The sequence below is a fragment of the Balaenoptera acutorostrata genome, chromosome 2, assembly GCF_949987535.1.
Source record: "Balaenoptera acutorostrata chromosome 2, mBalAcu1.1, whole genome shotgun sequence".
NCBI lineage: Eukaryota > Metazoa > Chordata > Mammalia > Artiodactyla > Balaenopteridae > Balaenoptera > Balaenoptera acutorostrata.
In genome coordinates, this window is record NC_080065.1 from 156,932,126 (window position 1) to 156,944,176 (window position 12,051).

At 58.7% G+C, this 12,051-nt stretch overlaps 1 protein-coding gene across 1 annotated transcript; it reads left to right on the forward strand.

The window, feature by feature from the left end:
• Positions 1-5,546: 5,546 nt before the first annotated feature.
• Positions 5,547-8,325, forward strand: TLX3 (T cell leukemia homeobox 3). Its single transcript, XM_007171367.2, has 3 exons — positions 5,547-6,094; positions 6,450-6,693; positions 7,622-8,325. Exons 1-3 carry the CDS (start codon positions 5,674-5,676, stop codon positions 7,830-7,832), a joined length of 876 nt encoding a protein of 291 aa, XP_007171429.1. The 5' UTR covers positions 5,547-5,673; the 3' UTR covers positions 7,833-8,325.
• Positions 8,326-12,051: the final 3,726 nt, after the last annotated feature.

Genomic DNA, 12,051 nt, shown 5'->3' on the forward strand with positions numbered 1-12,051 from the left:
AATCATTCTTGAGACTTTTTAATGTTTTATTGAGGTGTAAGTTTACAATGACAGCAAACCTTTCAAACTACAGCAAGAGTAACCTGCCTCCTTGGCATATTAAAAAATAATGTTAGTGTGGGTTTTTACATCCCATAGGTTGGATTGCTGATAAGAGTGCTTCCTTGACAAGATTCTTTTTGAGGTTTACAGAAAGCATAATAAAATATGTAAGTTACATTTCCACAAACAAAAGCTATAACATAAGTTATTTATAAGCGTGAGATACAAACAGTATCACGATAAATAAACCATAAGGGTACCTGCAACATCCATCCTAATGTAATTTGCCCAACAAAAGTGTTGAAACAAAGTCAAATTTAGTAGAGAAATCTGTCAGGAAGAAAGGAAAGTTGTAAAACACAAAATGGGGAAAATGGCTGATGGGGTGGGAGCAAACAAGGGCACGAGATCGGGTGTGAAGGCACCTCAGAAGGCCACGGCCTGTGCCTGCCCTCGGTGCCTGCCCTCGCCCCCTGAGCCTGTGTGCTCCCAGCAAGCCCTGCTACCCGCAGGCGCATGTGTCACCAGCCCGCAGGAGGGAAGGAATCTCCCCTTCCCTCCCCCTTCCTGTCTTACACCCTCTCTCCTAACCCTCAGCCCTTTGGCAGCTCCCTCAGGCTGCTGCCAGCCTCCCTGCCAGGCTGGGCCATCCTCAAGGCCAGGGCCTGGGTCTGACTCAGCACAAGGATCCTGGAGATCATTCATTCACTCATTCATTCACCTACCACAGATAAAGCAGTGAATGAGGCAGTCTCTGCCTTCAGAGAGCTGGTGAGCAGGGGAAATAAGATGGGTTCCAAAGGCAACGAGGCAATGATGAAAATAAACAGGGATAGACAGTGGCTGGGGGAGAGGAGGGCTGCTTTAGAGGATGCGCAGAGAGGCAAGAGGTGGCCTGGGCCTTAAAAGGTGGAAAGGCACCAGCCGTGGGCGGAGCTGGGGGAGACGAATGCTGAACTGAGTACACGCGAATTACTGGACACACTTCTGACCCCTTCTTCCTTATCCCTCGTCTGACCTTGCTGTGTGCTATTCAGTTTAATACCGCAAACTCTTAATGACCATCCAGTGGGCCCTGGGCCAGCCCCAGGACATGAACTTGAACGCCACCAACACCGTTCTGCCCTGGAGGCACTCCCGGAACAGTGGGGGAGACAGAAGTGAGCCCACTGCGGGCAGCCCTCACGCCGCTCCGGGGCTCCTTCCCCTAGACCACCCACTGATTTCCTATGACTTAGAATCCTTACTACCTGCTCCCAGAGCAAAAATGGGTGTATGAGGTAAAGGGGAAAGCATGGGCTTTGGAGTCAAGACAGTCCTGGGTTCCAATCCCAGCTTCAGCCCTTCCCCACCACATGCCCTCTAGTCCTATCGGGGGAGGCAGCAATGAAGAGCTCAGACTGCATTACTCCCACTATCAGATGGGGAAATGGAGGCCCAAAGTTGGGACATGGTCCAGAAAATTGGAGTATGTGCTCAGTAAATACTTGAATAAATGAATGGATGAGTGAATAAGTTTGGGCAGGTGTCTTTAGAGCCTTCCATCATGAGAAATAGAAGGGCCCCTAGAGACTCCAAACTAGGGGCTGTGAACCAAGGATGGAGGGTGGGCAGGTATGCAACCTGGGGTTTGTGTCTTTGTCTACGGAAGTGGTCCATAATATTTTCATCAATCTTGCAAATTCGGTTGCTGACCCAAATATGTTTAAGAGCCCTGATTCAAACCCTACCCCATTATACAGACAGGGAAATTGAGTCCCAGTTTACACAGGAAGTCGGTGGTAGAGTGAGCCTGAACTGGGTCCTCCTGCATGTGGACAACTGGAAATGCCGACATCCTGACTCTCATCCCTAAAGCCCCCCTCTGTCTCCTATATGACACCCAGCAAGACCTCCAGCAGCGCTATCCCTTCTCCCATCTTCTCCATCGGGAGGAGGAGAGGATGCACTGCATCCTGGAAGTCTTTCTGGCCTCATGAGTCTGGGCCACCAGCTCCCAGTTCTTAGAGGTTTTCTCATCTCTCTCTGTGTGTGTGTGTGTGTGTGTGTGTGTGTGTATGTGTGTGTGTATCTCCATCTCTGTCATTGTTCAATTGATAGCAGGTAAGAATGAACAGCAAAAAATTACAATTTCAGGAACACCAAACACATATCAAACAATATTTGGCCAAAACAGTGCTCAGAGGAGAATGTCTGGCCTTAAATGTATTTAATAAAAAACAAGGAAGATTGACCAAAAGGAACTAAAATTTCACCTCAACAAACAAAGAAGAAATTAATGCATAAAAATAAAACAAACCATTCCTGAAGGAGATGATATTTTAAAAGAGGATAATGAAATAAAAGTCTTTTCTTTAAGACCAATAAAATAGACAAACCTTTGGCAAATTATGATCAAAAGGCACAACTGAGTAACAGTGAGAACGAAATGCAGAGGATGTTAACACAGATTCAACATGGGAGTTTCAAAATAGGAGAGAATCTTCCCACAATGTTACAATGAATTTGAAAACTTGGATGAAATGGGCAATATTCTGGGCACTGGCTTCTGAATTTGAGCAGGCGTCTCAATCACCTGGGGGGGGCTTGTTAAACACAGAGCGCTGAACCCAACCCCAGGGTTTCTGATTCAGTAGGTCTGGGCTAGGGTCCAAGAATGCGCATTCCTAACGAATTCCCAGGTGATGCTGGTGCTGCTGGTCGGAACACACATTGAAAACGCTGTCCCGGGAACTGCTACCCGCGCCATTTACTCCTTTTCCTGAGCTGCCTAACAGCTCTGTTCTGTCTGGGTTGGGAAAGAAGGTGGGTTTGTGCCCAGTGGCCCAAAGCGCCTACTGCTGGATGCCTGAGAAGCCCAGGGTCCCAGGCAGCGGGGCACAGTGAGGTGGAGCCCTTCCCTACCCCAGGCACTGTGCCCAATGCTTACTTGAATGAGCTCATTCAATCCCACGACGTTGGTACTGGTGCTTTACCGGATGGGGAAACTGAGGCACAAAGAGACTTCCCTAGCCCACAGCTGATAAACAGAGGTGGGAATCCAATTCTTAAGCACTGGGCCACTCACCATGCCCTGGGAGCAATGTTGGCCACACCACCCGCATCTTCTCCCTATCTCTGTGCCCGCCCACCTACCTGTGCAGCGGGGGCCTTGCTGTTCAATGTAACAGAGCCAGCAAGCGGCAAAGACAGGCCTGGGATCCAGGGCTCTGGAAGCCAGGAAGGAAGCGGAGCTGCTGGTGGAGAGCCTTCACCGGCCTCTGAGTCGGCGTGAGTCTCAGAACTCTGAGCCTCCGTCCCCTCATCAGGCACAAGACGGGGTTGAGAGCAGCCCTCTCCACGCAGGGTTGTCGTGAGGAATAAATAAGTGCCCCAGCCCTTGCCTGGCACGTGCTAAGTTCTCAACTCACAGTTGCTCTACTGTTGCCATTAAAGTTATTATTACATAACCGCCAGAGTGTCTCCCAGGCAATTCCACAGACCTTCTCTCATTTACTTCTCACAGCCACCCTGGGGGTAGCTATTACCCTTTCTGTTTTACAAATAAGGAAAATGAGGCTCCAGGAGATGCAAGAGGGACCCCACAACCCCCAGGCCCCCCAGTGGCAGAGCCTGAATTAGAAGCAGGAGGCCCCCAGCCCAGAGCAACGGCGAGACTCCATCTGAAGGTCCTGGTCCGCAGAGGGCAGTGGAGGAGGGCTTGCCCAGGGCCCAGGCGCCCTGCTCTCCTCACCCCTCTCTGCCCAGACGCCTCATCCTCCCCACCCAACACTGAGGTTCTGCCAGGGCCAGAGACTCGCCCAAGGTCACAGAGGGGGTGTTGACTCAGGGTTCCAGGCCTTAAGATTGTAAGTCCTGAGGCCTCTCCTCGTTGGGGGCAGATTACTAGGAAGAATCTAGTAATTCTGCCACCCCCTGCCCTTCCTGGCCCCCTGAGACTGACCCCACGGTAGACAAATACACCTCTCTCTCCAAGATACTGAGCCTCCGCAAATAAAATAAAACTGCAAACAAATAAACAGGAATCTTAAGAATAACACATCAACTGTCACGCTGGGGGGGGGGGGGAGTGGTGGTGGGAGGGCAGCCGCAGCTTCCTGTTGCCTACTACCTGCCAGGCCCTAACCCCGTGCGCTCTCCACATCTCACTCGCTGCTCGCGACCATCTCGCAATTCACGCATTCCGTTTTACAAACGAGGAAACCAAAGCCTAAAGCTATGAGTCCCTTGCTCAAGGTCACTCAGCTAGGATGTGACCTGGCCCAAATACGAACACCCTTCTGCCAATGGAGCATTCCAGCTCTCACCACGTTGGCAAGACGAGGAGCGCAAGGGAGGCCCTGCCAAGGGGTCAGCAGTCCTTTATCCTTTGCACCGAACGATTTTAGAATTAGCAGGTAGAGAACGATTCTGTAAACCTCCCCTGGGGAGACAGCTGAGACTGGAGGCGGGGGGAGGTGGGTTGACCGCCCTGCACGCCGTCCTGTCACCGGTGCCCCTTGGCCCGCCTGCACAGCCTCCGAGGGCGCGGGCAAAGCAAGGAGTGGTCTCAGCGCCCAGGGTTACCCAAAGAAATCCCGCTATTTGCTCTAAATATGAGCCTTCCCCGCCCTTGCCCTTCGGGAACCCCAGGTCTCGACACCTGCCGCGCCACGGGCAGGTCTCCCCGCGGGTCCACAGTCCCGTCCATCCTGCAACGAATTTCGAGGGACCGGATCTCGCTCCCCACCGGGCGACCCCGGGTCCCGTTCAGCCGGGCCTGGCACGCGTGGGCACCTGAGAGTCTCGCCTCGGTCCGCTTGCCGGGTGGGTGCCAGGGAGCGTCTCTAAAGTGGCCGCGACGCCGCGGCCGAAGCCCGGGCGGGGGCGAATTCTCCCCACGCGGGTCGGTGTCCTCGGGAGCGCGGGGCATGCTCCGGTGCTGTCCTCACCCCGCGCGCAGGCAGCGCACAGCTTGCGCCCCACGGTGCGCCCCTTTCGTTGCTCCCGAGGCGGTGGGGTGTCCAGGACGCTGCCGCAGATTCCGCAGGGTCGTTCCGGAGTTGCAACTCCATTGTAATTGAAAGGATTCATATGGTTTGGTTTTTGCTCAGATGAAAAAAAAAATTTGGAAGAAAACGAAACCCCCCTCAGCAAACGACAATTTCACCAGCAGAGCGCCCTGCCCGCCCCGCGCGGCGGCCGGGAAGCGGCCCCAGCCGGGAGGAGCGGGGAACGTCTCCTAATTGCAGCTTCGTTAGATTTCGGGTTTGGGAGGCTGTGGTTCGGGCGCTAATATCCGCCGCCCATTATCCCGGCTAATAAATTTGACCTATTGTTCGTTTGTTAAAATGATGTCACCTTGGAACAGTCCCTAAGCTCCTATTTCCATGAATTAGGCCTTTATTGAAAGCCAGGAGCCAATGGGAGGAGAGAGGCTTGTTGATCGCAGCCAATGGCTGCGGCGGGAGAGGAATTAGCAGCGGAAACTCCAGGTTCGGTTCAAGAAAGATGACACAGAGCCTGTCGGGCCCGCGCACTCTTGGCAAAGTTTCAGTGCGACGAGAGGCGCCGGGCGCTCCATGGCCGCGCCGTAACGGGGACCCAGCCGCCTCCCCGCCCAGCCCAGCCCAGCCCTTCCGCCCGCCCAGGATGGAGGCGCCCGCCAGCGCGCAGACCCCGCACCCGCACGAGCCCATCAGCTTCGGCATCGACCAGATCCTCAACAGCCCGGACCAGGACAGCGCACCAGCCCCGCGGGGCCCCGACGGCGCCAACTACCTGGGAGGGCCCCCCGGGGGCCGTCCGGGCGCCACATACCCGTCTCTGCCCACCTCCTTTGCTGGCCTCGGCGCGCCCTTCGAGGACGCGGGATCTTACAGTGTCAACCTGAGCCTGGCGCCCGCCGGCGTGATCCGAGTGCCAGCGCACAGGCCGCTGCCTGGGGCCGTGCCGCCGCCTCTGCCTAGCGCGCTGCCTGCCATGCCCTCCGTGCCCACGGTCTCCAGCCTGGGCGGCCTCAATTTCCCCTGGATGGAGAGCAGCCGCCGCTTCGTAAAAGACCGTTTCACAGGTGAGCAGGGTGTCCAAACAGGCGCCGGGCCTCGGCCCTCCCGGGGCCAGAGGCGCCGCGCCCTACGTGCTTCACTCGGGGAAACGGTTCCGGAGGCCCAAGTGCGGTGGAGGCCTCAGCGCCCAGGGCCCCGGGCAACCATAGAGGGGAGAAAAATCAGAGAGTTTGGGGGAAATAAGCCTGTGCCCGGGGGAAGAGGGAGGCATCTCCCAACCGGCTTGGTGCCGCTGGGGACCCTCGGGACCAACGAAATAGCGTAGTACTCTGCGCCCCACCGGGCGGCACCGGGTCCGCATGGTGCCTGAACGGCAGTCGAGCTGGGCCGGGTTTCAGGGGGCCTCGTGTGTCTCCGCAGCGGCGGCGGCGCTCACGCCCTTCACCGTGACCCGGCGCATCGGCCACCCTTACCAGAACAGGACGCCGCCCAAGCGTAAGAAGCCGCGCACGTCCTTTTCTCGGGTGCAGATCTGCGAGCTGGAAAAGCGCTTCCACCGCCAGAAGTATCTGGCCTCGGCCGAGAGGGCGGCGCTCGCTAAGTCCCTCAAAATGACGGATGCGCAGGTCAAGACCTGGTTCCAAAACCGGAGGACCAAGTGGCGGTGAGAGAGGCCCGGCCCGGCCTACCTTGCACCGGCCCTTCGCCCACCCCGTGCCGGAGCCTCGCGTTCTCCCCACCCTGAGCTACCCCCTACTCGCCCTCCTAGGGCTGCACCTCCCCCCTCCTTCCCAGGTTTTATCTCCCAGCTCGCCCTCCCGCGCGCCTGTCCTCACCCGCGTCTGGAATTCTCCTCCATTCCCATCCCTGTGTCGCTTTCTTGAGCCTCTCCAACTCTCTCGGTGTTTTATTCGGTCTCCTGCGCTCGCTCGGTTTCCTCTCACCTGCTCCCCCCCAACACCCCACCCCATCCCGGGCCTCTCGCGCTCCGCTAAACCCTCCCGCTTGCCCCCTGCCTTTCCGATTCCCGACAATCCGCGCGGGGCTCCGGGTTCCCGCTCTAGCTCCCCTTCCCGACTCCAGCCCTGTTTTTATCCGATCGCTCTTTCGATCCAACCCGTGAACGGCGAAGCGATCGCGTCCTGCAAGAGGGGTTTGAGACAGAGCCTGGGAGAACCGGATGAGGCTGACCGGACCCGGGGACACCGCGAGGTGCAGAGCCTGCCCGCCCACCCGCGGACCCCAGTGACCCGGCTGCCTGTAGGGCCTAGTCAGTTACACACACGCCCTGCCCTTGTTACCCCGCAAAGAAACAATCTTTGTTGTTGGCGAAGCCACAATACCCGGGTGTGCAAGTGGGCGGCGGGCGGAGTTTCCTCCCGGCGATCTCCCCGCGCACAACAAAAACAAACGATCCCAACCCACTCCCCGGACCCGCGGGTCCCCGGCGCACAACGCCGGCGGGGAGGCAGACTGACTCTGCGCCTCAAGGCTCCCGGCTGGCCTTGGCTCCCGGGCGGGTGGGGGCCCCGCCGGCGGCCCCGCGGTGCCGGGTGCCTGACGGTGCTGTCCCTCTCCCTCCCCCGGTGCAGGCGGCAGACGGCGGAGGAGCGGGAGGCGGAGCGGCAGCAGGCGAGTCGGCTCATGCTGCAGCTGCAACACGACGCCTTCCAAAAGAGCCTCAACGACTCTATCCAGCCCGACCCGCTCTGTCTGCACAACTCTTCGCTCTTTGCTCTGCAGAATCTGCAGCCCTGGGAGGAGGATAGCTCCAAGGTCCCCGCCGTCACCTCTCTGGTGTGAGCCGCCAGCGCGCACCGTCACCAAGTATCGCCGCCCCGACCCGGCGGGGCGCCCAGGCCCCCCAGCCGGGCTGGGGGGGAATAGAGGCCGAGACGGGAAGGGCCAGCCAAGCTCAAGTAGGCCCCGGGGCGCGGCCGCATCCCCGCCGCCTGCGCAGGGGGGGCTGGGCCCGGGCTCCGCGCGACTGCACAATCCGAGCCCCCGCCCCGCGCCCAGTCCCGCCCCAGGCCCGGGCCTGACAAAGAAAGCGCCTTACGTTTCTCCGCCCCTCGCCCGCAGCCCCCGGGCCGGGCGCCTGTATTATACTTTGTACTTTTGCCCAAACGTGTAAATAATAAAAGTTTTGGCTTTTTTCTTTAGAAACCGGCCACCTGCTTCCCCCGCGGGGGCCACTGGAGGAGGGGCGGCCGATCAGGCGACTGGGGGAAGCGCCAGGGGCTGGGGCACCCTGCGTTGAGGCTGGGTCCACCCTTCTCCTTTTCCGTTCCTTTTATTTAAGTCGTTTTATTTAATAAAAAAGTTAGCTATTTCACTTAACGCCGCTTTTATTTCGTTTTCGTTCCAATAATGCTCGGCGACCCCCGACCCTGCGCCCCACCCCTGCGGCGGTAGAGGCCGAGCGGCGGTGTGCGGGCGCGCGTCCACTTCTCCGAGCCTCGTCGGTATTCGCCTCAGCTCGAACCCCGGCTCGGGGCCCCGCGGAGGATCCGCGGTGCAGGTCAGTGCGTGCCGGCCGCCCGCAGTCCGGGTGCCCGCGGGATGGGGTGGACGTGGGAAGGGCACTCTAGGCTCAGAGGTCGCAGAGCAGTGCCATGCAGAGTTGGGAAGTGAAAGGCCCCGCCTGGACGGGTACTTAGGCCGTCCCAAGTCAAACCCACCTAAGGGGTGGGAGGCACGGTGACCTCGAACTTCCTGGGACGCGAAGCCCACGCCTCCTCCCTCCCACAGCCCACAACCCACTGTCCTCTCTCTTTCTCTAGAGAGGCCCTGGGCGGGCCCTTCCGACCGGTTTGAGAGGATCTGGGCGCACTGCGCGCGGGCTGTGCACGCAGAGCAGGCGCGCTTCCTGGCTCTCCAAACGGTCGGCGTCTGGGGAGCAAGTGTAGCGCACAACCCCGGGACACCCTCGCCCTTCTGGGTTGCGTGGGACCGCAGGTGGAGCGTGATGTCATGTGACTTCACTGCCGCCGTGGTGGCGTCACTAGACAGGAGGGGGCGGGGCGCCCGGAACGCCCAGTACCCCAAACCCAGGTGTGAAAGCGGCGTGGCCCAGTACACCCGCTTTACCTCGGCTCAAAAGCTAGAAGTTTCGGGATCACGAGATCTGGAGCAGGTGGCCCCTTATGACAACGACAAACACACACTCGCAGCGTCTGTGAACATTTCATCTTGCTCGTTGATTTTTTTTCCTTTTATCATTCTCCCTTTCAGTTTTTTTAAAACTTTTCTTATTTTCTGGCCTCTCCATTTCTTTCTCCACAATATTCAGTTTCCTCCTCTATTTGGTACTCTTGGTCTCTGTTACTATATCTTTTTAACTTTTCTTTCCAGTTTTATGTTCCTCTGTATAGTTCGTTCTCTATTGCTTTCAGTTTTTCATCTTTCTTTGTCCTATCCTTTCTCCCATTTCCGACTCTCGCGTCCTCTCTCCTTATTTCCCTCCTCTCTTTTTGTACTTGTTTTCCCCTTCTTGTCTTCCAAAATCTCTTTGCCTCTGCCTCTCTCCGTCCCGGTCTCTGTCTCTCTCCTTCCCTCCTCCAGGCCGAGCTCCCTGGTGCTCCTTAAGGCTAAACCCTTCTGGGTGCGATCCCAGAGGCCCTGTAGCAGCCCCGCCAGCCTCATCGCCCTGCCTCCCTCGGGGCCTCGCGGCACCCTGCGGGCTCGGGTATTTGGGCGCCTTCGTTGCAGGCGGGCAGCGGAATTGTCTGCACTGGCAGGCCTCTAGGAAGGGGAGGGAGTCTAAGAAAGAGCTGGAGCTGCAGCGTTTCTGCCCTCATCCCCACCTCCAAGCCCTGGGGACTCACAGACACCCCAGCGAAGAACTAGGGTGACTCAGAGCTTCAGGTCTCTTCCTTGGGTGTTTTCCTGAAATGCTTCTATTTTCTCCGCTAAAAAAAAAAAAAAAAAAAAAAAAATCGTAGTAAACGCCGTCATCAGGATGGGAAAGGTTGGCCCTTCCGCTGGGGACTTGAATATCTAAAAACCAGAGCGACCTTCTTTGCCTTTGCTGAACAAGCAGCCCATCCCTCGGGCACTGGCATCGCTTTCTATTTTCCCTCACTTTTATTCTATTCCTCCATAACAGGGCTTAGTGGTTTTTGTTTTTTTCTAAATTATGTTTGTTGTTCTACCAGAGGGACCCTCGATTCTCGGGCCTTTTTGGGGAATGCACACACATCTTTTTCCCTCTCTGGTGCCTGACTTTGCGCAAAGGTCTCTGAACGAGAGGCCCGCCGGGGTGGGCTTTCAGGCAGGCCCGGGACAGGGACCCAGTGCCGCTGCGGCCCTAGGGAGGAGGGGGCAGTTTTTCCCCAACCAGTGACTCCGCGGGCGTTTGCTCTCCCTGAGCGCTTTGTCCCAGCGAAGCCTTGCCCAGCCAGAGAACGGCTAGGGGTCTCTTCAAGTTAGGGGGGCTCAGCCCACTTGTGTGTGGCCGGGTGGCGACTGTCTCCCAACCACGCGCACCCAGGGCAGTGAGGACGCCCCCAACAGGTGGGAGGAATTGCTGAGCCAAGCCAGGGCTTTTAGCGCCTACCGCCCTCCTCCCACTGTGCAAAGCCAGGAGGTCGCCGCCGTTTCCACTGCGGCTGCGCCGGATGAGAGCCCGAGGACGCCCCGCTAAGGGGCACAGCTCCCAGTCCCCACACCAGGAGGACGGTGAGGCACAGTCGCGGCGCGGAAATACCCGGACCAGGCACGCGGCCCTGAAGCTGAGTTTAGGAGAACGGGAATCGAGTAGGCTGGGAGGCCCACATGGGCGTCTCCTTCTGGATCGTCTCCCAACATGAGGCCCCACCTCGGCCGGAGGAAGCGCCTGAGGCTCTGGAGGCAGGCGGGTGAGTGTGGACCTTCAGCCCGGCCAACGTCCCCGGAGGGGATTGAGGACAAGAAGCAGCCGGCCTTGGGCAAGGGCTGGAGACTTCGCCTCGTCGCCCTTCCCCACGGCCTTCCGTAGTCTCGTTTGGAGGGTCTCTGAAGCTGCACCCATTTTACAGATGCCGGACAAGAAGGCAAGAGGCAGCTTCGCGACCCAGGCGGACTGGTCGCGGGAGCTCTCCCCGAGCGCCGGTTGCTGGGATCCACCCGCGGGCAGAGTGGAGGCGGGGGTTGGGCCCCAGGCTTCCGCAAAGAGGGGCGAGGCTGCTCCGCCCAGGCACGCGGAGTTAGACCTGACCGCAGCCGGTGGCGTCTGGGGTTGGGCGATGCAGTGGGGACCCGGGCGGGTCAGACCCGGGGAGGGAGGAGGGAGAGAGAGACAGGAACTCTGGGGCTGGCCGCTCGCTTCCCGAAAGAGGGAGTGATTCCCCTTCAGCAGCTCCCTGTACAACGCCGGCCGCGGACCGCGAGCTGTGCACGCAGTGTGTGGTTGACGATGACCCGCACCACGTCTCTGCGAGATTTGGATGCCCCTCCCCATTTTACAGTTGACAAAACTAAGGCTCAAAGAAGTCAGAAATTAGTTCTGGGTCGCGCATCGCCGGCGGACTGGCGCTCCCTCCCCACCCCCAAACAGAGCGCTCTAATACTTGGGAGGACTTTGCTTAGCGAAGGATAGGAAGGTGGCCTAGGGGACACCTGCAGACACCCTGACACCAGGCCCAGCGGTCACAGTGAGGCAGAAGGGCCTTCCTGCTCCGGCTTGCGTGGTGGACTCGGGCTCTGAGTTCCAAGGGCGCCAGCGCCTATCGCCTCCCAGGCTTGCGAGCGTTTGCCGTCGGTGCAGGAGCTGGGAGACGAGCTGAGGTCGCCCCAGCTCATCGGTAAGACCGGAGTCCACACTGCACCCTTGGGCCGGGCAACCTCCGCCAGCCCGCCCGCCTGCCTCGGCAGTTCCTCGAGCAGTTGGGGCCTGCGGCCCTTCTCTCGGACTTGAGGCCTAAGGACGCGCAGCCTGGCCCAGGAGGGTCCGGCCACCAAATGCGCCGTTTCAGCGGCCGGCCCTGGGCTGCAGCAGGCAGTGCGCATCTGTTCGCCGCGCAGCTAGGCGCTCCGGTTAGGG

Bases quoted from the DNA above. Each gene is read 5' to 3' on its own strand.
- TLX3 (XM_007171367.2), top strand. From the start codon at position 5,674: ATGGAGGCGCCCGCCAGCGCGCAGACCCCGCACCCGCACGAGCCCATC. The intron at 6,095-6,449 runs GTGAGCAGGGTG...GTGTCTCCGCAG, and splicing joins CGTAAAAGACCGTTTCACAG to CGGCGGCGGCGCTCACGCCC. The intron at 6,694-7,621 runs GTGAGAGAGGCC...CCCCCGGTGCAG, and splicing joins AACCGGAGGACCAAGTGGCG to GCGGCAGACGGCGGAGGAGC.